Source organism: Lacerta agilis, chromosome 8, assembly GCF_009819535.1.
Source record: "Lacerta agilis isolate rLacAgi1 chromosome 8, rLacAgi1.pri, whole genome shotgun sequence".
Taxonomy (NCBI): domain Eukaryota; kingdom Metazoa; phylum Chordata; class Lepidosauria; order Squamata; family Lacertidae; genus Lacerta; species Lacerta agilis.
This window is the reverse complement of record NC_046319.1, coordinates 82,763,105-82,787,399: the sequence shown is the minus strand read 5'-3', so window position 1 is coordinate 82,787,399 and position 24,295 is coordinate 82,763,105. Positions and strand designations below refer to the sequence as shown.

Genomic DNA, 24,295 nt, shown 5'->3' with positions numbered 1-24,295 from the left:
TAAGTTATTATTTATATCCCACCCATCTGGCTGAGTTTCCCCAGCCACTCTGGGCGGCTCCTAACCGAGGATTAAAACATATCATTGTTAAGTTGATCAGGTCCAAATAGCTTCTTTAAACTAAAATTTGAAGCAAGCTTGCAGTTTTAAACAATGCGCACTTTAGAGATGGCAGTCTGATGGCCAGTTTAAAACACAACTCTCTTAAGATCTCTAACATACATGCTCTCAGACTGGATTTTTGTAATTGTTTCTGGTTTTCTCAGGCCCTTTTAAATCACTGAATTACATAAGGAAAACAAAATGACAGAGACCAACAGACTCACATACACACAACAGACAACATGTAACATGTAAACATAGATTTCCATCCTTTAGTTGGTTATTGTAAGGAGTTGGCTCACTTCCCTTTGTTTCATTAAGCGAAGTTAAGTAGGAAGGTCCCAAATTTCTAATTGGTGGGGTCTTCCTTCCATCAAGTGCTTCTCATGGAATTTAGGCGATCCATGTTAAAGGATCCCTCCGGTGGCCAGCGGAGTTCTGATGGTACATTTGCAGTAAATGATGGCCAGGAGTTCCTACAGAAGTTTTGCACTTCTGCCTGGATAATAGCTCATGGTCTGGAATTTCTTCCAGTGATCCAAAACAAACTCGAGGGGAGAGTCTGGTTCCGGCTGGGTGACAGAAGGCTTCCGAGAAGCCTTCTTCCCAGTAGGAGCCTGACCAAGCTTCGAAGCTTTGGCACCCATCGTTCCTTTGGGAGTTTAGGAGAACCTGGGGTTTAAAGAGAGGATGGGAAAGATCTTATGCAGACAGGGGTAAGAAATGGGGTCTTAACACAGAGCAAACACGCGACGTTCCGATTCAACTAGTCCTGGTCCCTTGCGTTCTCTAGATCGCTAGAGGGGCGGCGGACCAAGAGGATCTACTCTACAACTACCTCTTCCTTTCCTTTTTCTGGAGCTCCTTTTCCTCTTCCTTTCTCTTCCATTTCTTCTCAACTATTCCTATTTTCCCAAACCATTTCCACCCATTACAGAATTTCCCCACCTGGCAACCTCCTACCTATCGTTTAACAGCTAAAGGAAGGGAGCCCTACTGGACCGCCTGCCACTGCAGTGCCAGATCAGGCAGCCCTTTATCGATAGAGTGAAACGGTCCGAAAAACCTCCCTTGCGTTCGTTAGACCTGCTAACGGGGCAGCTGAGGTTGGGGATAGTGCAGAAAGTCCTTTGCCCCTTGCGTTCGTTAGGATCTTTCACCTACTCGGGGCGGCTGGCAAAGTAGAAAAAGAGCCCAGTCCCTTGCGTTCGTTAGGCCAGCTAACGGGGCGGCTGACCAGGTATTGGAGAAAAAAGAGATAGAGCTCAGGACTTCCCCTTCCGAGTTGAGCAGCGGTCTATGGGACAGACCGAGAGAAAGGCAAGAAGAACGATAGGCAAGAAAGTAGAGAATACGGTTGCCAGGTTAACCACCCCCCTACCCCCAAATCACCAGTGCACTGGATTTATACTCACGCGTCTTCCACTGCGATCCCCTGGATCGTTGAGACGAAGCCGGCTGAATCTTGTCTTTGCTCCCTGGCTGGCTCCTTAGAGACTTGCAAATTACCGCCTTGAAGATGGCCGTGGGTCCAAAAGATCTTCCCAGGCAAATGGCCTGGTGCCGGCTGAAGATTTCAGGGCCCCCAGTCAGCAACATGGGAAGAACCGCAAGTCCCGGGTTCGGCACCAACTGTTACGGAAAAAAATCCCAGGTGTGGAACTGCCCAGCCACCTGGCCCTTAGGGATAGGCCCACTGGTTTCTGCGGAGTGAAATAAAAGAAGTCCAGCCACTGGGCAAGGACAAGACAGGGTTTATTGCGCAATAGGTTACAGTCAAACTGCACACCCAGAGCAGTGTTACAAGACTTTTAAACTCCTATCATATCCCAGAATACAGTTTTGGAAACATCATCACTACATCATCACTACCTCACAAAAGGGAAGGGTTTATACATGATTTGCATATAGGAAAAACAGGAAAGACAAGATTAGCATATGGGGGAAACAGAGCAATATCAGGGAGATAGCCCTGAGAAGTGTGAATGGGTGTTAAGTATTGGCAAGGATACCTTGAGCACTTAATCTGGGAGAGAACAATGGGATTCTGGTTGAGGGATATTAGCCCAGTGGCTTCCTGAAGCACCCAGAGATTACCTGCTGAGGCATTTCCCTGTGTACGTGGTCCTCTCGCCTACTGGATCATGGCAGAGAGATGGGGTCCCCTTAAGGGCATCACTCCATACCCCAAATGAGTTTACTCAGGGAGGAGACTTTGCTTAGGTGACCCCCCCCCCATAATTTCCGTATCACGGTCTTAACAGTGAGTCCGTAAGTGACTGCGGAGGCCAATTCTGGATCCACACATCCTTCCACAGTTGGGGACACTGTTTCCTGGGCGGGAGTTGATCACGGTGTGGAGTTGCCAAGCGTGCCTTCCTCTTGGCACGTTTCTCCCTTGTGTCCTGAGTTCGAGTGTCTTCAAAGCCCATTGACACCTTTGGTCAAAGCTGTTCTCCAACTGGAGCGCTCGCAGGCCAGTGTTTCCCAGTTATCGGTGTTTTACTACATTTTTAAAGATTTGCCTTGAGAGAGTCTTAACCTCTTTTGTCGACCACCATTACGCTTTCCATTTTTAAGGTTGGAATAGTAGTTCAGAAGGATACTGACAAGCTGGAACGTGTCAGAGAGGGCAACCAAAAATGGTCCAAGGCCTGGAAACGATGCCTTTATGAGATGGTTTAGGAGCTGGTATGTTTAGCCCTGTAGAAGAGAAGGTTAAGGGGGGATATGATAGCCATGTTCAAATATATAAAAGGATGTCCTATAGAGGAGGGAGAAAGGTTGTTTTCTGCTGCTCCAGAGAAGCGGACACGGGGCAATGGATTCAAACTACAAGACAGAAGATTCCACCTAAACATTCGGAAGAACTTCCTGACAGTAAGAGCTGTTGGACAGTGGGATTTGCTGCCAAGGAGTGTGGTGGAGTCTCCTTCTTTGGAGGTCTTTAAGCAGAGGCTTGACAGCCATCTGTCAGGAATGCTTGGATGGTGTTTCCTGCTTGGCAGGGGGTTGGACTGGATGGCCCTTGGGGTCTCTTCCAACTCTAGGATTCTAGGATTCTATGATTCTAGTTGCTTTGGAAGACGATCACCAGGCATCCGCACAACATGACCAGTCCAACGAAGTTGATCTTGAAGAATCCTTGCTTCAAAACTGGTGATCTTTGCATCTTCCAGTACACTGGTATTAGTTCCCCTGTCTTCTCAAGTGATGTGTAAAATTTTTTAATGAGACCCGTTGATGGGAATCTTTCGAGGAGCCTGGAGCTGGAGTTTATAAAGGTGTCCCAGTTTTCACAGGCATACAGGAAGGTTGGGATTAGTACATCCCAGTATTGCCTACACAGACTGGCAGCAGCTCTGCAGGATTTCTGGGAGGTGTTTCTCTCCAGGCCCTACCTGGAGTTGAACCTGGGACCTTCTGCCATTTGGAGGGTCACTGTCCCTCTACAGCAGGGGTGGCCAACTGCCCAGAGACCACAATCTACTCACAAAGTTAAAAACTGAGCTTTTTTTTAGGGAGAAGGAAGCCCCGTTTTGGGGGTGCAGTTTTTTTAGGGGAGCCAAAGTTGTTCAGCTTCTTTGGGAGGAGCCAATGATCTACCAGTGATCTACCACAGACATCCAGTGATCTACCTACTGCTAGATCACATCTACCTGTTGGACGTGCCTGCTCTATAGCTCAACAAATCAGGACAACCCCCCCCCCCCGGCTCCTCACCTGCCCCCCGAACATTTGTGGTATAAAAAGGGACCAGATTTCAGCAGGAAGTTACAGGACAAACTGGAAATGAAGCAGTGTGGCACCCCAAAAATGTTCACAGGTGTGAACAGTGTTGAAACAGGATTGTCTGTTGTTGTTGTTGGTGTTGTGAATTAATCTTATTAATCACTTTTTAAAAACAAAAGTGCCATATTTTTCCTGCATAAGACACCCTCATGGATAAGACGCCCCCTGTTTTTTTAAACCCCAAATTAACCCACCAATACCCAGATCGCCCAATGTTGCTGAGCTTTTTGGGGGGCATCTTGTAGCCGTGGGAAAGTAAGTAGTAGTTGTGTTTGTGGTTTTTTTTATTAAAAAAAGCCCACATGTAATTTAACCACCTGTGTATAAGAGGACCCCCAATTTTTGACTAAGCAAAAAAAAAAAAAAATCATCTTGTACACGGAAAAAATACGGTAACTCCAAGTGGCTTTCAACAATGAGCAAACACATTAAGGCAGAGGGGCCTTCTCGGTGGTGGCGCCCGCCCTGTGGAACGCCCTCCCATCAGGTGTCAGAGAGATAAACAACTACCTGTCATTTAGAAAATACCGGTACCTGAAGGCAGCCCTGTTTAGGGAAGTTTTTAATCTGTGTCTTGTATTGTATTTTAGTATTGTTGGAAGTCGCCCAGAGTGGCCGGGAGACACAGCCAGATGGGCAGGGTATAAATAAATCATTATTATTATTATTATTATTATTATTATTATTATTATTATTCCACAAGTAGGGTGCCACCACTGCAAAGGCCCCGGTTCTTGTGTTGCCACCCCCCCGGGGACCTCCTATGATGGGGGCCCACGGAGAAGGGCTTCAGACGATGATCACAGAGTCCAGGATGGTTCCTAGGGGGAGAGAACGTCCTTGATGTTTTGGGGTCCTGAGCCACAAAAGGCTTCGTATGGCAAAAAAACCCCACCCCGCTTTGAATTGAGCCCAGAAACTAATCGGTCGCTCTGATACCATCAAGAGTGCAAATCTCATGAGAGCACAATCCAAGGGGGATACCTCTCTTCCTCTCTTCCTGTGAATCATTCCTAAACCGCTTTATTCCCATCCAACCCAACCTTTACCTTCCCCCCCTTTTTTTTGCTGTCAGCTTGGGGGGGGGGAGTTTTGCTGCCGCAGCGACACCTCTGCCCCCTCCCCCTCCTCTCATCGCTTTGTTCAAAAGCACACACACACACAAAGCGTCTATTTTTATTTGCCACGAATTTTGCAGGCAGAGTCGAGCAACAGAAGGTGGGAGCCCAGAAGGTCCTTCGGGGGGGGGGGGTTGAGGGAGAGAGGGTGGGTGGTGGGTGGGCGCTGTTTCTCAGCTCCCAAAGAGAAAAACAGCTGCACTTTTCAAGCGCATAATTATACGGCTTCTTTGGGGGCTGCTGGTGAGAAGCATATCGCCCGCGGAGGAGGTGGGGGGCTGGAGTTATGGCAGGCTCTGTCCACCCTCCCTAGGGATATTCGCGGGACGTGACAAAATGGCAGAGCCCAAGGGTAGATTGTGGGTGCAATGGGGTTCTGTGACGACCGGTGCAGTCTGTCTGCTGAATGCATTGCAATGCCCACCTGCTCTGTGTTGGCTGCAAAGTAATCGTTAACACAGGATTGCACCTTTAGTTAGTAGCTTCCACCCTAAAAGCTGCCTGGTTGGTTTGTCGTTGGTTGGATTAGTCACCCCAAGGTACAGATTCCCGCGAGAGGTTTTTAAGCAGAGGTTGGGTGGCCATCTGCCAGGGATGATTTAGCTGAGATTCCTGCATTGCAGGGGGTTGGACTAGATGACCCTTGGGTCCCTTCCAACTCTAAGATTCTATGAAGGAACCTCTCCTAGACAATGACAGTTCTCTTTCTCAAGCTCTGGGAGGAAGACCCTTCATCGCATACAAACAGCCACCAATCTCAAACAGCTCCTCACCCACAATAATACAAAAACAGGACTCAACATGGACACTGGTACCAGAGCCTGCAATAAACCCAGATGCCAACTTTGCTGCCACATAAACCCGGACGACACCATTACTGGTCCCAACAACATCAAACACACCATCTCAGGACTATTTAATTGCTCATCTTCCAACATTGTGTATGCAATCAAATGCCAACAGTGCCCTTCAGCTCTCTATATTGGACAAACAGGCCAAACCCTACGCCAAAGGATAATGGACATAAATCTGATATCAGGAACCACAAGACAGAGAAACCAGTAGGAGAACACTTCAATCTCCCAGGACATTCTATAAAAGATCTCAAAGTAGCTGTCTTAATACAAAGAAATTTCAGAAATAGACTGGAAAGAGAAGTGGCTGATTGCAACTAATCACCAAACTTAAAACCATGGAGAAACCTGGTTTGAACAAAGACATTGGATTCTTATCTCATTATACATAACAAAGCCATCTTTAGCCATCTCACACCCTTGCCTTTCCCTGCAAGACTAATTGCAAGCCGTTTAGAGTCGTCAACAGGTTTTCCACACTTATCAGCCCTATCACCCATTCCCCACCACCCTTCTGAGTAATACCCCTCCCCACTCCCCCACTATATTTAAGGATCTGGCGACTTCTGTTTCAGTGTATCTGAAGAAGTGTGCATGCACACAGAAGCTCATACCAGGAACAAACTCAGTTGGTCTCTAAGGTGCTACTAGAAAGAATTTTCGATTTTGTTTTGACTATGGCAGACCAACACGGCTACCCACCTGTACTGATTCTATGAAGGGTCTGCTTTGTTCAGATTCCTGAAGGTGGCTAGCGATGGTGGTGGGGCGGGGGTAAGCTTAGCTGCTCCAATTGCAGTCCACCCTAATAAGAGGGTATTAACCAGGGTCGTTGCATTATGATTACATGATGATACCCTATGATACCATTATGATTACATTATGATACCCAGAGGCTGCGGGTGTCAGGATATTATTACAAGCCGAGCTGCTAAAGCTGCAGCAGCGAGGCCAGCATGACCATGTGTCTGTTTTATCCTGTGGGGAAGCCACTAGTCCTAACAGCTTTCCCACACACGTGATGTTTTGTACTTTACTATTGTACTTTACTTTCGTTTCTGGCTCTGAGATGCTGGACACGCTAATGCACAGCTCTGACTTACTGAGCTGGAAAGCAGAGGCATACTCTGCATTTATCTATAATAAAGTAGTGTTTGTTGTGTGTGTTGTTCTTCACGCTGGGGAACAATCGCATATTATCAATGTGCCCCTGGACTCGAGTAGCCAGGAGGGCATGCAGGCTTCGTCCCTACCTGGGGGTCAGTCTCACAACTTGCCCCCGCGGGACGTTTCCTAACATTGGTAGCAGAGGTCGGAGGCCTCTGGACCGATGGTTTCTCCTGATGCTGTCTACCGGGACTCTGCTGTTTGACCACTCGGAGTCATGCCCCAGAGGATTGTGGGTTAGTTCCAGAATACTTTGCCACGTGGAAAGGATCGTGGGCTCATGGCGCGGACGCTATGTGGAACGATCCATGGCAGGGCACCTGTGATCTCTCAAACTGGGTGTTTCCTTCTCTTTGATCTCGTCTGTCTTTCTCTGTAGGAGACGGCGGAGTTATCCATACAAGGGGGAAACGTCCCCATCGTCAGTTCTTTCCAAGAGATCCCAAGATGGAAGCCAAAGGTGGGTGGGTTCTGAGCCGGAAGACCTTGAACAGCGCATCCACCAGGTCAACAATGAGGTCGGGAAAACACTTTTTTTAGGCCTCTGCCAGCCAGATTCCCCTTTTTTCCTTATAAGAGTGCTGCTGGTATTGCCACGAGGGGTGGGGGAGAAAGGAACTTGGAAAGGCTGATTTCAACCCAGAATCAAAAAAAGAGAGCACCACGAGATCAAACAACGTAATATGAACTCTAAAGAGCTTCAGTGATGTCAATATCAATATAAGCATTCAAAGGGAAATATATCCTGATAATATGACAACATATAATGTGTGTAAATAGTCTCTATATATGGCACAATAAATGTAGTATTCCAACGAAGCTGAAAGGTACAATAAATGTAGTATTCCAACTTCTTCGGCAGCTGTGTGCATGCTAAGGGACATTCTTATGTAGACATTCTTATGAGCACTGTCCCTTTGCATGCTTTCTGTGCCACAAGATGGGCCTTAAATTTATCGAAACAAAATAGAAAATTCTTTCCAGTAGCACCTTAGAGACCAACTGAGTTTGTTCTTCGTAGGAGCTTTCGTGTGCATGCACACTTCTTCAGATACACTGAAACAGAAGTCACCAGACCCTTATATATAGTGAGAGGGTGGGGAGGGGTATTACTCTGAAGGGGGGTGGGAATGGGTGATTGGCTGATAGGTGTGGAAAACCTGTTGACGACTCTTAACGGCTGCAATTAGTCTTGCAGGGAAAGGCAAGGGGTGAGATGGCTAAAGATAGCTTTGTCATGTATAATGAGATAAGAATCCAATGTCTTTGTTCAGACCAGGTTTCTCCATGGTTTTAAGTTTGGTGATTAGTTGCAATTCAGCCACTTCTCTTTCCAGTCTATTTCTGAAATTTCTTTGTATTAAGACAGCCGTATCTGAAGAAGTGTGCATGCACATGAAAGCTCATACCAAGAACAAACTCAGTTGGTCTCTAAGGTGCTACTGAAAAGAATTTTCTATTTTGTTTCGACTATGGCAGACCAACACGGCTACCCACCTGTAACTTAAATTTATCGTACGTTTGCTGAAGAAGTAACATCAAAACAGTGAACTTTATCCGGAAACGCTGTCCGTTGGAAGATCCCATTCACTAGTTTCTCCACCACTTCAGCTTTGTGGAATACTACGCTTATTGTGCCATATATAGAGACTATTACACACATTATATGTTGTCATATTATCAGGGGTGGTATGATAGCCATCTTCAAATATAGAAAAGGATGTCACATAGAGGAGGGAGAAAGGTTGTTTTCTGCTGCTCCAGAGAAGCGGACACGGGGCAATGGATTCAAACTACAAGAAAGAAGATTCCACCTAAACATGAGGAAGAACTTCCTGACAGTAAGAGCTGTTCGACAGTGGAATTTGCTGCCAAGGAGTGTGTGGAGTCTCCTTCTTGGAGGTCTTGAAGCGGAGGCTTGACAGCCATCTGTCAGGAATGCTTTGATGGTGTTTCCTGCTTGGCAGGGGGTTGGACTGGATGGCCCTTGGGTTCTCTTCCAACTCTAGGATTGTAGGATTCTAGGATGTATTTCCCTTTGAATGGTTATATTGATATTGAGCTCTTTAGAGTTCATATTACATTGTTTGGTCTCGTGTTGCTCTGTTTTTTTATTCTCGTTCGAGTTGCAACACAAGGGTTCCCTTTTCATTTCAACCCAGAGCCAGATTTTTACTCTACACTATTTGTCCTGCCAGGAAAGGATATCCTTTGTTCATTTACGATTCACGGAGAATCCAGCTCACGTCGTTGCCAGCCTGTTGCCTTCCAATATCTTCCGCCTTGTCCTCCCATATCCTTTCCGATCTGTGGCGATTTGCCCTCAGATCCATCCCCGCACATAAAATGAAATTGCCGTGCTCAGCTGCTCTGTGTGGACTGGCAAATACTTGGTGGGGCTACTGCACCTTTAGTTAGTAGCTTCCTCTTCTGGAAGAAATGGTCTCCTCCAGCCTAAAATTGCTCCCAGTTTACTATAGCAGCAGCACGACTATGTCCCAGTCTACAATCTGGAGAACCTTCTTCCCCCCTCACCCCACAACTACAATCTTTCTTTCTTTCTTTCTTTCTTTCTTTCTTTCTTTCTTTCTTTCTTTCTCTCCTTCCTTCCTTCCTGTCTTTCTTCCTCTCCCTCGTTCTTATTCTTTCTCTCCCTCTCCTTCTTCCTTCCTTCCTTCCCTCCTTCCTTCCTTCCTTCCTTCCTTCCTTCCTTCCTTCCTTCCCTCCCCCCTTTCTTTTTCTTTCCTTCTTTATTCCCTTCCTTCTTTCCTACTCTTCTTTCTCTCCCCTCTTTCCTCCCTCCCTCCCTCCCTCCCTCTTTCCTCAGAAACATAGGGTGCTGCTTTATACTGAAAGCAGACCATCTATCTTAGTGCTCCCTACACTGACTGGCAGCAATGGCTTTCCAGAGTTTCAGGTCCCGTCACCCCTACCTGGGCCCTGGAACTGGAACTGTTAACAAAATTTGCAAAGGAAAAAGCATGTAAAATAAGGTTTTGATTTGCTTGAAATGGAAACATTAAAGAGACTTAAATTTCTGCATCACATTTAACATTTTTCAAAGTGATTTTTGTGCTAAAACTGTGTCCTGTTTGAGAAAATATATCATTCTTCCTATAATACATCTGTGTCTGAAATATGATTGGCTGGGGGGCGGGCAGCGCCAGAAGGTGATCTCGCCTAGGGCGCAAAAAACCCTAGCACCGGCCCTGCCCACAACCCCAGCCTGGCATTCCTGCCCAAATATAACCAGAGATGTAATTGCAAGGAAGTTGGCTTTGTTCCGAAGAACAATTCTCATTCTTGCAAAACGGCTACAAGAATACTTATGCAAATGAGACAGATTCTTCGAACTATGTAACTAATTTGCTTCAGCGTGCGTTGCACTGCCAAATGGGTTCCCCCGCCCCCCTGGGGTGGGTGGGTGTTGGTGGCAAGAAAGGATATGCTGTTTTGTTGGGGTTACTCAGTGAATAATCCAGCGAAACTGATTGTCTGTTTGGCTTAAGTTACAGGTAGGTAGCCGTGTTGGTCTGCCATAGTCGAAACAAAATAAAAAATTCTTTCCAGTAGCACCTTAGAGACCAGCTGAGTTTGTTCTTGCTATGAGCTTTCGTGTGCATGCTGCACACTTCTTCTTCATGCACTTTCGTGTGCATGCACACTTCTTCTTCAGTGGCATCCGAAGAAGTGTGCATGCACACGAAAGCTCACACCAAGAACAAACTCAGTTGGTCTCTAAGGTGCTACTGGAAATAATTTTTTTATTTTGGTTTGGCTTAAGACAGGGACGAGAAAGTAACTTCTTCACCTCTTCACAGAGTGCATAATTAACTTGCGTGGCAATGTCCCTCCCTCCCAATAACGACACATGAGACATGGTATCGAATTAATGGGCGTAAAGGCCACAACTTTATTGGTTACAGATGTTGAGCGGTATTGGCTTAGGCATTGGATCCTAACCACTATATCTGGCCCCCAATCCGGGTGTTGGAGGTCCGTGAAGGGTTAACCACCAAGGGGAGCCCCACCGATGCTTATTAAACTGATGCTTATTCAAACTACAAGAAAGAAGATTCCACCTAAACATTAGGAAGAACTTCCTGACAGTAAGAGCTGTTGGACAGTGGGATTTGCTGCCAAGGAGTGTGGTGGAGTCTCCTTCTTTGGAGGTCTTGAAGCGGAGGCTTGACAGCCATCTGTCAGGAATGCTTTGATGGTGTTTCCTGCTTGGCGGTGGGTTGGACTGGATGGCCCTTGGGGTCTCTTCCAACTCTAGGATTCTAAGTGGAACTGCCCCTGTGATCACCGTTGGGGCGTGCCTTAGGTCCTAACCTCCCTAGGCTTCGGACGGGATCACGCCCCCGGAAACCTTTAACGGAATACCCTTCCAATGAGGGGCAGGTGATGGCGCTACCTCCCCTTTTCACCTCCATTGATGTTATCCAATGCCTAGCCGCCAAACCAATAGTTGTGACGAATTGCTACGAGGTAGGCGAAAAAACCCGATTTGGCTAGCCCAAATGGGAAAAAATCCTACCAGGCCCTCCAGCCAACTTCAGCGACCAACCGAAGTCCATAGCAAGGTCAATAGCTAGTCTAAAGGGTGGGTGGACGGGAGAACCGATGCAGCTGGGGGGCAGCGAAGGAGAGGGGGAAGGATCCCCGCCGTCTCCTAGTTAAAGGGGCTGCCGGCCACGCCCCTCAGCCAACCGGATTTGTCGGCCTTCGGGGGGGGGGGAAGCGGCGGGAATCCGGCCAATCGCGCAGGGGCTGTGTATCAACCCCTGGACGCGTGCACGGGTTGTGACGCCCGCAACGCCACCTCCTGCTCATGGGCGGAAGTGGCTTTACAGAACTTGTTGGCTTCCGACTGAGGCGGCTTTCACCCTTATAAAAGCACTTTTTGCTAACCTGGTGCCCTCAAAAGGTGCTGCGCTACAATTCCCATCAGCACCAGCGTCAGAGCTTCTCAGAGCCGTGATTCCTGCCTTGCAACGTTGCAACTCTACAATGCTATGAACCTACGAATCAATAATATTTAATTTCCTGCTCTTTTTTTTATCCTCACGTCAGGCTTTGGAGAGCACTCGGAGGATGTTGCAACTGGTAGATGAGGTAAGAAACAGTCCCTCTTCACAGGGAGCTCCGTGAGGGGGGGAATAGCGGGGCCTCTTAACAGCTCTCCGCACCCTTGTGCGACCACAGATCCCAGGATTCCTTGGGGGAAGCTTCCCACGAGGGAAGACACAGCGATTTAACACCAAGAACCTTTATTGAACTAACAGAACCGGACGACAGGGGGAAAGCAGCCGCTTATATACATTTCTGAAGGCCTGGGCCACTCCCACTCCCACCGTGATTGGCTGTCTAAACTCCCAAGCCGCGAATCGTGACTCAGAGTTTAAAGGCCAATGGCAGAGGCTTTCTGCGATTGGATATCACGTACCGAATCAGAACACGGGAGCTCAGAATCCTTAGTCCAGACTCAGGCAAACACAGACCACTGAATACATAACAGAAGCCTGGGCTGTTTAAAATGGCCCCATAGCGCTTGAAATGTATTTTTAATCTCCTGATGGAAGCCGCCCGGAGTGGCTGGGGAAACCCAGCCAGATGGGCAGGGTATAAGTAATAAATTATTATTATTATTATTATTATTATTATTATTATTATTATTACAATTATTAGTGCGCTGCGAAGTGACCTGAGGGTAATGGGATGGCGTTCTTTAACAACCTGTCCATTCTGCTTTGCAAGCCTTTATTTATTTATTTATTTATTTATTATTATTATTATTATTAATACCCAGCCCCCCCCAAAAAAGCCTCAAAAACAGTTTAGCACTTGGAAAACACCAATGGCGTCCAGCAATGCTTCCCTCTGCTTCTCCAGTGCTTTTGCAGAGTTGTTCAAACTTCTCTTTCTGCGCAACGGCGTGTGTGTGCCTTTCTTGCCAGCATATAAGTCCCACAGAGTCTAGCTTGTTTTAAGCAAGCACGCTTTATTTACAAGCATTAATCACGGACATTCTTTCCCCGGAGATACCGACGACGTGTCTCTCTCCGGTTAAAAGTGAAACCAGAACTGAACAGAAAATAAACAGTGCGTCACATATCACATAGGCTTCTGTATACGGCAGAACTACCCGGATGTGTGACACATCTTCCCTATGGGCAGGGCGGACTGTTGAGCTTATTTAACCCTGTAAGCTCCAAACCTCACATGTTGTTGTTGTTGTTGTTGTTGTTGTTGTTGTTGTTATTATTATTATTATTATTATTATTATTATTATTATTATTATTAATACCCTGCCCATCTGGCTAGGCTTTCCCAGCCACTCTGGGCAGCTTCCAACAGAATATTAAAATGCAATAGTCTATTAAACATTAAAAACTTCCCTGAACAGGGCTGCCTTCAGATGTCTTCTAAACGTCTGGTAGTTGTTGTTCTCTTTGACATCTGGTGGGAGGGCATTCCACAGGGCAGGTGCCACCACCGAGAAGGCCCTGTGCCTGGTTCCCTGTAGCTTTGCTTCCCGCAGCGAGGGAACCGCCAGAAGGCCCTCGGCTCTGGATCTCAGTGTCCGGGCTGGACGATGCGGGGTGGAGACGCACCTTCAGATATACTGGACCGAGGCCGTTTTGCAGAGAGTTATCAAGTTATGGCTGTTTTTTCCCCCCTTTTGGACACATGCACGAGGACTACAAACCTGGTGTGAACGTGCCCTTCGTTGTGTTTGATCCCTTGTTCTCACGTGAGCACCACCAGGCCCCAGAAACCTTGCAGAATCCCGGGGATGTTTAATGTTCTCCTCTCTTCTCTCTCCCCAACTCTCCTTCCCAACAGAGCAAAGATGCCGGAATCCGAACTTTGGTCATGCTGGACGACCAGGGAGGTAAGGCCTCTGGCTTCATGGCAGGTCGCTTGCAGACCATGGAGGTGTTAGCCGTGTTCTGGTTCTGCGTTTGCAATTGCTATAATCAAAATCCTCTGTGGGTTGGCTGGCCAGTCTTAAAACCCCCTGGCAGTGGCGTGAATGCACACAGGCAGCAGAATAAGGTGCTAGAATGAACAGGGACCGCTTCAGAAAGTGGGAGGGAAATACTGTTTTTGAGTGCGGCTCCACGTGATTAGAAAATAATTCTATCAAGCAGAAAATATGCACCTTGAGGAGAAACCACAGAGCCTAGAGCTTGCCGATCAGAAGGTCGGCGGTTCGAATCCCCGCAATGACGGGGTGAGCTCCCGTTGCTCGGTCCCTGCTCCTGCCCACCTAGCAGTTCGAAAGCACGTCAAAGTGCAAGTAGATAAATAGGTACCACTACAGCGGGAAGGTAAATGGCATTTCCGTGCGCTGCTCTGGTTCACCAGAAGCGGCTTAGTCATGCTGGCCACATGACCTGGAAGCTGTACACCGGCTCCCTCAGCCAGTAACGCGAGATGAGCGCTGCAACCCCAGAGTCAGGGGTCCCTTTACCTTTACCTTTAACCACTAGGCCTTGGCGGCTAACAGACCAGACCAGGCTCCGTTGCTATTGGAGGGGAGATTTGAAAACCAGCCGTACCTCAAGGGAGCGCTAGAAACTGGCCGCTCCTCTCCACCATCTCACAATACCTGTGAGAGGGCCGTGTATAATGGTTGTAGGTTCCTGAGTGTTGCTGATAGTTCCCTTTCCCTTTCCCTTCCTCAGAGCAGCTCGACAGGATTGAGGACGGCTTGGACCAGATCATCCAGGACATGAAGGAGGCAGAGAAGAACCTCACGGACATGGCGAAATGTTGCGGCCTCTTTGTCTGCCCCTGCGCAAAGTAAGTCCCCTGGCCGACGTGGCCGTGGTGCAATCGCCAGGGACGCCTCTCCTTATGTTTGGATCAGAGCAAAGTACAGCAGCGTATTTTTCGGTCCATAAGACGCTCCGAGCCACAAGACGCACCTGTTTTTAAAGGGGAAAATATTTTCCTTGTTTTCCTCCTGGTGGGTGCTGGAGGGGAGCCCCTTCTCCCTTCACAGCAGCCCATCCCCACTTGCTTTAAAGGGACATGGGGTCGAGGGGAGAACGCTCCGTTTCTCCCCATGTCCCTTTAAAGCAAGCGGGGATGAGTCTGCTTTTGGCATCGCCACGCGGGGCGCAGGGGGGTGGAGAACACAGCAGCACCCCCGCTGTTTCCTCCGCCACCCCGCGCCTTGCACAGATCCCCAAAAGCCTGCTTTTGGGATCGGCGGGCAGCGCGTGGGGTGGTCGAGGAAATCCTCCACCCACCTCCCTGCCGCCCACCGATCCCAAAAGCAGGAATCTCCGTTGCCTCCCCCCATCTCCCGCTGAACGCCCCAGGGGATGGGCGGAGGCAGCGGGAAGCACAGAGGATGTTGCTGGATCGTGCCAGCACCTCCGTTCGCCGAAAGAAGCTTCTTTCGGGGAACGGAGGTGCTGGCACGATCCAGCAACATCGCCGCTGTCTCCCCACACCTCCCGTCGAACGCGGCCGGGGATGGGGGGAGACAGCGGGAGCGAAGCCTTCGCTCCATAAGGTGCACAGGGATTTCCTGCCTGAACACCTGTTCTTTTTAAAATGTAGGTTAAAGAAAATAAAAGACTTGGAGGCCACCAAGGCCAGCAACGGCCAGGTGGTCTCTCGACAACCCTGTGTGGTGGCCGATGGAAACCAGATGGTCATGAGCGGGCCCTTCATCCAGAGGTAAGGAGTGGGGAGATCTACTCTTCCAAGACCGCCTCGCACAACCGGGAGATCTCCTCTGCAGCCTCCGGGAGAGTTTCTCCTGCAAGCGCCAAAGGTGTCAGAAGCCACCTCCGTCACTCGGAGCAGGGCCTTTTCTGTGGCTGCCCCATTCTGTGGAATAGCATTCCTGTTGGGATAGGCAGCCGCTCTCTGCCCTTTCTGGAAACCATCGAAAGGCGTTTTTGTTCCAGCTGGATAAATGTGTTGATATGACAAGCGTCCCAGTTGTTAGGGTTTTAGTCCTGTTTTGTGTTTTTAATTCTCTTATGCATAAAGGCAATTAATTAATCCATGGTAGTAGTAGTAGTAGTAGTAATAATAATAATAATAATAATAATAATAAGGTGATTGGCCAAGATTTAATCAGGTGATTTAAATACATTTAATTGGACAATTTCAATGTACGAGTTCCTTCACCCTTTTGTGTTTTAACATTTTTGGCCTGCACATTATAATTTTTTGGTAAATGTGATGCTGTATCTTGGTTGATGCTTTTAAAAGAAGTATTATTGATAAAATTCCAAAATCTTTGTGGCTCTTTACTTTGAGTACTTTAATTAGTAGCTCATTCCTCTGAGCCCTAACGCAACCGGACTTTTAAAATAACTTTCTATAATTACTTCCTGGCTGGCTACAAAGAGAGATTAGGAGCTTGGGTCTTGCAAAGTATTCTTAGCGAATGTATTTTCATTCTGTGGTTGATATGAGCATGATGGTTACAACAGAACAAAACAAAACCCTAATAATAACAAGAAAATGGTCATCATCATCATAGTATTATGATAATTTATTGTTTATACCTCGCCCATCTGGCTGAGCTTCCCCAGCCACTCTGGGCGGTTCCCAATCGAGTGTTAAAAACAATACAGCATTAAATATTAAAAGAATTCCCTAAACAGGGCTGCCTTCAGATGTCTTTGAAAAAGAGGATAGTTGCTTATTTCCTTCACATCTGGTGGGAGGGCGTTCCACAGGGCGGGCGCCACCACTGAGAAGGCCCTCTATCTGGTTCCCTGTAACCTCACTTCTCACAGGGAGGGAACCGCCAGAAGACCCTTGTAGATGGGACCCAGGTGTCCGGGCTGAACGATGGGGGTGGAGACGCTCCTTCAGGTATACAGGACTGAGGCCGTTTAGGGCTTTCAAGGTCAGCACCAACACTTTGAATTGTGCCTGGAAACGTACTGGGAGCCAATGTAGGTCTCTCAGGACTGGTGTTATGTGGTCCCGGCGGCCGCTCCCAGTCCCCAGTCTAGCTGCCACATTCTGGATTAGTTGTAGTTTCCGGGTCACCTTCAAAGGTAGCCCCACGGAGAGCGCATTGCAGTAGTCCAAGCGGGAGATAACCAGAGCATGCACCACTCTGGCGAGACAGTCTGCGGGCAGCGAGGGTCTCATCCTGCGTACCAGATGGAGCTGGTAGACAGCTGCCCTGGACACAGAATGGACCTGCGCCTCCATGGATAGCCATATCTGAAGAAGTGTGCATGCACACGAAAGCTCATAACAAGAACAAACTTAGTTGGTCTCTAAGGTGCTACTGGAAGGATTTTTTTTATTTTATCTTGTTTTGTCCATGGACAGCTGTGAGTCCAAAATGACTCCCAGGCTGCACACCTGGTCCTTCAGGGAAACATTTGCCCCATTCAGGACCAGGGAGTCCCCCTCATCCACCCGCCTCCTGTCCCCCCAAAACAGTACTTCTGTCTTGTCAGGATTCAACCTCAATCTGTTAGCCGCCATCCATCCTCCAACCACCTTCATCATCCACCTTCCTCCGCTCAATCATGCTTTTTGTTTTCCCGGACTGAAAATTTATTCGTCGAACTCGCTCTTGCCCACTGCGAGAAAAGGATGCCTCTGGCCTGATCCAGAAGCCAGGCTCTTAACATTCTTGTGTGCGTTTTGCTCAGGATAACAAAAGACGACGTGGAAGAAGAGATGGAACAGAACCTGACGCAGGTGGACAGCATGCTGAGCAACCTTCGCAGCATGGCGGTGGACATGAGCAACGAAATCGACGTCCAGACTAAGCAGGTGGACAGCATTAAGGAAAAGGTGAGTGATGCTCTCCGCCCCCCCCCCCCCCACAGGATGGGCCAGGGCAGAGAACATATGCAGTAGAACATAATGTGTTTTTAAAAAATAAATAAATAAAAAGTTTAAAATTCCAAATTCTACGCCCGAGATGCACAACTGGAAGACACCATTAGGGAGGGTTGGTATATGCACATATTTTGGGTGCTCCACTCTGTGGGAATGTTGTGAATAGTAGGAGAGGATATATTGATTAAGTACAGGTGAAACCCGAAAAATTAGAATATCGTGGGAAAGTCCATATATGTAAGCAATTGTTTTCATTCGCTACTGGAGTTTAATATATGAGATAGACTCATGACATGCAAAGAGAGATATGTCAAGCCTTTGCTTGTTATAATTGTGATAATTATGGCGTACAAGTGATGAGAACCCCAAAGTTGAGATTGTTAATTTGGGGTTCTCATCACTGGGCAAACAGGAAGTGTTGTACTAGACTGCTTATTACAGGTAGGTAGCCGTGTTGGTCTGCCATAGTCCGAACAAAATAAAATAAAAAATTCCTTCCAGTAGCACCTTAGAGACCAACTAAGTTTGTTCTTGGTATGAGCTTTCGTGTGCATGCACACTTCTTCAGATACCATGCACATGAAAGCTCATACCAAGAACAAACTTAGTTGGTCTCTAAGGTGCTGCTAGAAGGAATTTTTTATTTTATTTTGCTTGACTGCTTATGTTACATCCCACTCTTGACTATTTCTGGATCCACCAGCGGGATCCAGAAATTTTCCAGCCTGGAGCTCTCCACGTGCTCCGGACTACAACTTCCATCAGGCTCAGCAGCCAGCGTGATGGGAGGTGTAGTTTCAACCATGCTGCTTGAAACAGCCTCTTCCTCTGTTTCCTCACTTTCCTTTTTTCTTTCCGCAGGCCAACGCCAACGTGATTAGCATCAGCGCAGCCAACAACCAGACTACCAAGATGCTGAAAAACGTCTGAACCGCCCCGCCGACCGCCTTTTATCCTCCCCGCCCCACCCCTAGAAGAAACGGCTCCGTCCACCTGAATTTGGATTGGTTTAAAATCAAGGCAGCTCCAAATCACGTTTCCCGTTTTGAAACTCTCCCAACTTCCGGAGTAAGCTTGCATGCGGCTAACTAGAAAAGGATGCTGGGAAGGGAAGGCGAGAGCAGAGTGGATTGTAGGGAGATAGAGCCTTCGCACACACGAGGGACACGATCCTCCTGGATCCAGGTGCAGAATTGTTATACCTGTTTGCACAAGAGACTGTTTTCTGTATGCACGCAGGGACACGGAGCAAGACCACTTAGTGGAAGGCCATGGCTGCCGTCCTATTTGAAAGTAAGTCTTTTTTTGATCAATGTGGGAGTTGTTTCCTGCTAAACATTCTCCCTTCTCTCTCTCTCTCACACACACAAACAGGATTGGGCTGCTCCTGTGCATCATTTTTCAATAAGCAAGGATTGGCATACACTGGGTTTAGGTGACATGCAAGAAACCCTGAACAGGCTCAGAGGGTGATCCCGGTGAGATTCTGGAGATAGCATCTCCTTGGTCTTGGCACCTAGGACTGGTCCAGGACAAAGCCCACAACACAAAGTACAATTCGTTATTTATCATGACAACTTCTGTCGGGGAAAGGGTTGTAGCTTGGTGGTAGGGCATTTGCAAGCAGAAGATCCCAGGTTCAATGATATGACTTGGCCTCAAGGCAGCTCCCTATGACATCCCTCGATCCACAACCATGAGGACTGGAATCTTAGTTCATTTTTAGGGGAAAGGCCACAGATCAGGGGTAGGACACCTGCTTTGCATGCAGGAGACCCCCAAGTTCTATCCCCACTGGCAGAATCTCCCGGGGGGGGGGGGGGTCCGGAGAAACCCATGTCTGTAGCTGCACTGCTGCCAGTCAGTGTAGACCAGTGTTTTTCAACCACTGTTCCGCGGCACACTAGTGTGCCGCGAGATGTTGCCTGGTGTGCCGTGGGAAAAATTTGTTTATTTGATTTCTATTCAAGAGAATTACTTTATATATAGTCAATATAGGCACAGAGTTAAAATTTTTAACATTTTCTAATGGTGGTGTGCCTCGTGATTTTTTTCATGAAACAAGTGTGCCTTTGCCCAAAAAAAGGTTGAAAAACACTGGTGTAGACTATACTGAGCTACATGGACCAACCAAGTGAGTTGGTCTAAGGCTGCTTTCTTTGTTCCTACAAACCTCAGAAGCCAGATATTTCTCTCCGCGTTTGTGCATGCAAACCAAACCGAAACCAAGCTTTAACTGTGAGATGAATGGCCGTGACAATCCCATTTTATGAGACTGTAAGCAGAGCATCTTTATTAAATTCTGATTTCGGTTTAAACCAGGCTTCTTCTTTCTTCTTCTTCTTCTTCTTCTTCTTCTTCTTCTTTTTCTTCTTCTTCTTCTTCTTCTTCTTCTTCTTCTTCTTCTTCTTCTTCTTCTTCGACACGATATTTGTTGTTCAGTCGTTCAGTCGTGTCCGACTCTTCGTGTCCCCATGGACCAGAGCACACCAGGCACGCCTATCCTCCACTGCCTCCCGCAGTTTGGCCAAACTCATGCCAGTCGCTTCGAGAACACTGTCCAACCATCTCATCCCCTGTCGTCCCCTTCTCCTTGTGCCATCCATCTTTCCCAACATCAGGGTCTTTTCTAGGGAGTCTTCTCTTCTCATGAGGTGGCCAAAGTCTTGGAGCCTCAACTTCAGGATCTGTCCTTCCAGTGAGCACTCAGGGCTGATTTCCTTCAGAATGGATAGGTTTGATCTTCTTGCAGTCCATGGGACTCTCAAGAGTCTCCTCCAGCACCAGAATTCAAAAGCATCCATTCTTTGGCGATCGGCCTTCTTGATGGTCCAGCTCTCACTTCCGTACATCACTACTGGGAAAACCATAGCTTTAACTGTGCAGACCTTTGTCGGCAAGGTGATGTCTTTGCTTTTTAAGATGCTGTCTAGGTTTGTCATTGCTTTTCTCCAATTGGAGTTAATTAAAAAGATTTCAGTTTTGAGAAAACCCACGTTGACTAATTAAAATAAAAACCCACAGTGTTTTTGTTACGCACACCCTCCAACCACACCAGATCTCCACTGACCCCTCTGCCCATCCAATTTGAGGTCTTCCAGAAAAGTCAGCCACATCTAATCCTGGCTGTACCCTAAGCCAGGAGGTGTCTTGTTGTGAGGTTTTCAGATTCCACTGGGGGACTGGACAGGTAAGTGACTTACCTTGGAGTTAGCAACCTTGGGCAAGCAAGATCGACCCCTTGCATTCTGGGATCGATGATAGGCTGCGTGTAGCACAGGGATAGCGGAACAGACCTCTGTGCATAGCTGTCAACTTTTCTCCTTTTTTAAGGGAAATTCCCTTATTCCGAATAGGATTCCTCACAAGAAAAGGGGAAAGTGGACAGCTTTGCCTCTGTGCCTGGCAGTTTGTGGTGTCAAGGCGACTGGCAGGCGGGCGTAGTTCTCTAAGAACAGTCTCAGATGCCCAATTTATATTACCCGTATTTTTTGCTCCATAGGGTGCACCGGACCATAGGGCGCACATCGTTTTTAGAGGAGGAAACAAGGGGAAAAAAATATTTTTCTGGTTTTCCTCCTCTAAAAGCCCTGTTTTTTTGAGGATCAGCTAAAAGTTTTGCAGCTTTTTTGCAAAGGGAAAAGCCCTGGTTTTTTGAGGATCAGCTAAAAGTTTTGCAGCTTTTTTTGCAAAGGGGAAAGAGCAAAGCTCCTTTTGCAAAGGGGGAAAAGCAAAGAGGAAAAGCCCTGTTTTTATGGGGTTCAACTCACATTTCTGCAGCTTCTAAAGGAAAGGGAGCCTTTTCTACAGTTTCCAGACAGATAATCTAATCGGCCAGTCCCATGTCGCTGGGGAAACAAACAACCTCCCTCTGCAGCACATTCAACAATGGAGGGTGGGGTTGAAAGGGAGCCGGGACTCTTCTCTCCCGATCTCTTGCTGATCAGCTGCTGAGCGGAGTCCTTTCAACACCCCCTTTTCTCTTTGTAAAATAAAAAGCATGATCCTCTTTTGGCCCCTGGGCAATTCGGCTCCAGGGACCACCACTCGCTCCATAAGACGCACAGATATTTCCCCTTACTTTTCAGGAGGAAAAAAGTGCCTCCTATGGAGCGAAAAATACGGTAGGTCCCAAGGGATGGCCACCAGGAGAACAGGTTGTTGGGTTTTAATAGCAACAAATGGTAGGAAAGGAGATTCCGACTCAACATTAGGAAGAACTTCTTGACGTTAAGAGCTGTTCAGCAGTGGGGCGGCCCCTTGTGGAAGGTGAGGGACCAGTGCTGGATTTACGTATAAGCTAAACAAGCTATAGCTCAGGGCCCCACTCTCTTGGGGGCCCTCAAAAAAATTAAAGGAAAAAAACCTGGATGTACATTTCCAAAATATAAGATAAAAAACAAATAAAATAAAACCGACATACAGCAACTGTGTTTTGCGTTGTGTAGGCTCCTGTGGTGTAAGTCATGGGCCCCACCTGCTTGCCTGCTCCCTCAAATATCCCTGGTTTGCTCCTTTCTATATATAGGGTGCCGACATTCTGCATGGACTGGTTGCAGGGCAACATACCTATGAGGCCCATCAATGACCATATAGCAGGCATGTCCAACAGGTAGATTGTGATCTACTGGTAGATCACTGGACGTCTCCCATAGATCCCTGGCTCCCCCTAATGAAGCTGAAAAACTGTGGCTTCCCTAAGAAAAGCTCAACATTTTACCTCCTCCCTGAAAAAACTCAACAACTTTGACCTGAACCCCCCAAAAGGGGGTAGATCACTTCCAGTTTTCAACTCTGTGAGTAGATCGCAGTCTCTTGGGAGTTGGCCGTCCCTGACTTATAGCATATATTCAACACAAAAAACAAACCAGCGGCAATTTGTTGTTGACAAAGGACAGCTGGACATATAAAGGGCCCCGTTGCCTTCAGGAGCTGAGGGCCGCATCCACCCTCAATCCGGCCCTGAAGGTGGGGGGGGGACTCTCTTACACTGGAATCCTTTAAACAGAAGCCTGATAGACATCGGTCGGGAATTATTTAGTGGTGATTCCTGCATCGCAGGGGGGTTGGGCTAGATCAGGGGTAGGCAAACTAAGGTCCCGGGGGCCGGATGCGGCCCAATCGCCTTCTCAATACGGCCCGCAGACGGTCCGGGAATCGGCGTGTTTTTACATGAGTAGAATGTGTCCTTTCATTGAAAATGCATCTCTGGGTTATTTGTGGGGCATAGGAATTCGTTCATTCCCCCCACCCCCAAAAATAGTCTGAGGGACGGTGGACCGGCCCACGGCTGAAAAAGGTTGCTGACCCCTGGGCTAGATGAAAAAAGTTGGGGGGGGGAGAGAGAGAAATGAAATGAAAATTAGTGTTTCCGTTGTCTCAAAGGCAAGTTGTCACAATTTTATGGAGTTGTGATTTATGGGAATCGACGATAAAACATACAACGAGGGGAAGGATTTCCGGTCTATAATTGCAAAGGGCTCCGCGACCAAAATTTAAACAATTGGAAATGTGGAGGTGTTGAAGCAGAGGTTGGCTGCCTGCCTGTCACAGGTGCTTTAGCTGCAATCCCTGAATTGAAGGGGGCTGGAGTAGATGACCCTCAGGGCCCCTTCCAACTCTACGATAGTATAATTTTTGTTTCGAATATAATCTTGACCTTTACGGAACCCAGGCACTCGCATCGACCGGTGGTCCCTAGCGCTCCTTGAGCCGCTGTGCTTGTATGTGAAATAAAATTAAACCAAAATGGTGAAGAGGTGATATCTGTTTTTTCCTGTAATTCGTTTGCTGTTATTAAAATCCAATAAAAAATATTTGGGAGGGGGGAGAAAGGAAGGAAGGAAGGAAGGAAGGAAGGAAGGAAGGAAGGAAGGAAAGAAAAAAGGAAGGAAGGAAGGAAGGAAGGAAGGAAGGAAGGAAGGAATTAAGGAAGGAAGGAAGGAAGGAAGGAAAAAAGGAAGGAAGGAAGGAAGGAAGGAAGGAAGGAAGGAAGGAAGGAAGGAAGGAAGGAAAAAAGGAAGAAAGAAAGAAAGGAAGGAAGGAAGGAAGGAAGGAAGGAAGGAAAAAGGAAGGAAGGAAGGAAGGAAGGAAGGAAGGAAGGAAGGAAGGGAGGGATGCTGGGCTCTTCTGATGTTCTCCCCTTGAGACCTTGCAGAGCTGCTGCCGGTCAGAGTCAAGCAGCATCAGTGTCACCTAGCTGTTTTGAACTACATATTTACTGGGGCTGATGGGAGATGTAGTCAAAAACCGCTGGATGGCACCCGCTTGGACAAAATAGTTTTGAGGCAGCCTCTCAGGTTTATACAGGCATGCATATGAATTTTGATATTCCAGTTTTGTTAACAGCCTTTAAAATTTGTGATGCGAGTGGGGTGTCTGTCTTTAAAAACACAGTTGTGTGGATTTTTTAAA

At 47.5% G+C, this 24,295-nt stretch overlaps 1 protein-coding gene across 1 annotated transcript; it reads left to right on the top strand.

The window, feature by feature from the left end:
* The first annotated feature begins 7,498 nt into the window (after positions 1-7,498).
* LOC117052494 (synaptosomal-associated protein 25-like) lies at positions 7,499-18,839 on the top strand. Its single transcript, XM_033159471.1, has 7 exons — positions 7,499-7,551; positions 12,110-12,151; positions 13,883-13,931; positions 14,728-14,845; positions 15,614-15,733; positions 17,689-17,833; positions 18,743-18,839. The coding sequence occupies exons 2-7, from the start codon at positions 12,131-12,133 to the stop codon at positions 18,809-18,811; spliced, it is 522 nt and encodes a 173-aa protein (XP_033015362.1). The 5' UTR covers positions 7,499-7,551; positions 12,110-12,130; the 3' UTR covers positions 18,812-18,839.
* The last annotated feature ends 5,456 nt before the right edge of the window (positions 18,840-24,295 follow it).

Bases quoted from the DNA above. Each gene is read 5' to 3' on its own strand.
- LOC117052494 (XM_033159471.1), top strand. From the start codon at position 12,131: ATGTTGCAACTGGTAGATGAG. The intron at 12,152-13,882 runs GTAAGAAACAGT...CCTTCCCAACAG, and splicing joins TGTTGCAACTGGTAGATGAG to AGCAAAGATGCCGGAATCCG. The intron at 14,846-15,613 runs GTAAGTCCCCTG...TTTAAAATGTAG, and splicing joins TTTGTCTGCCCCTGCGCAAA to GTTAAAGAAAATAAAAGACT.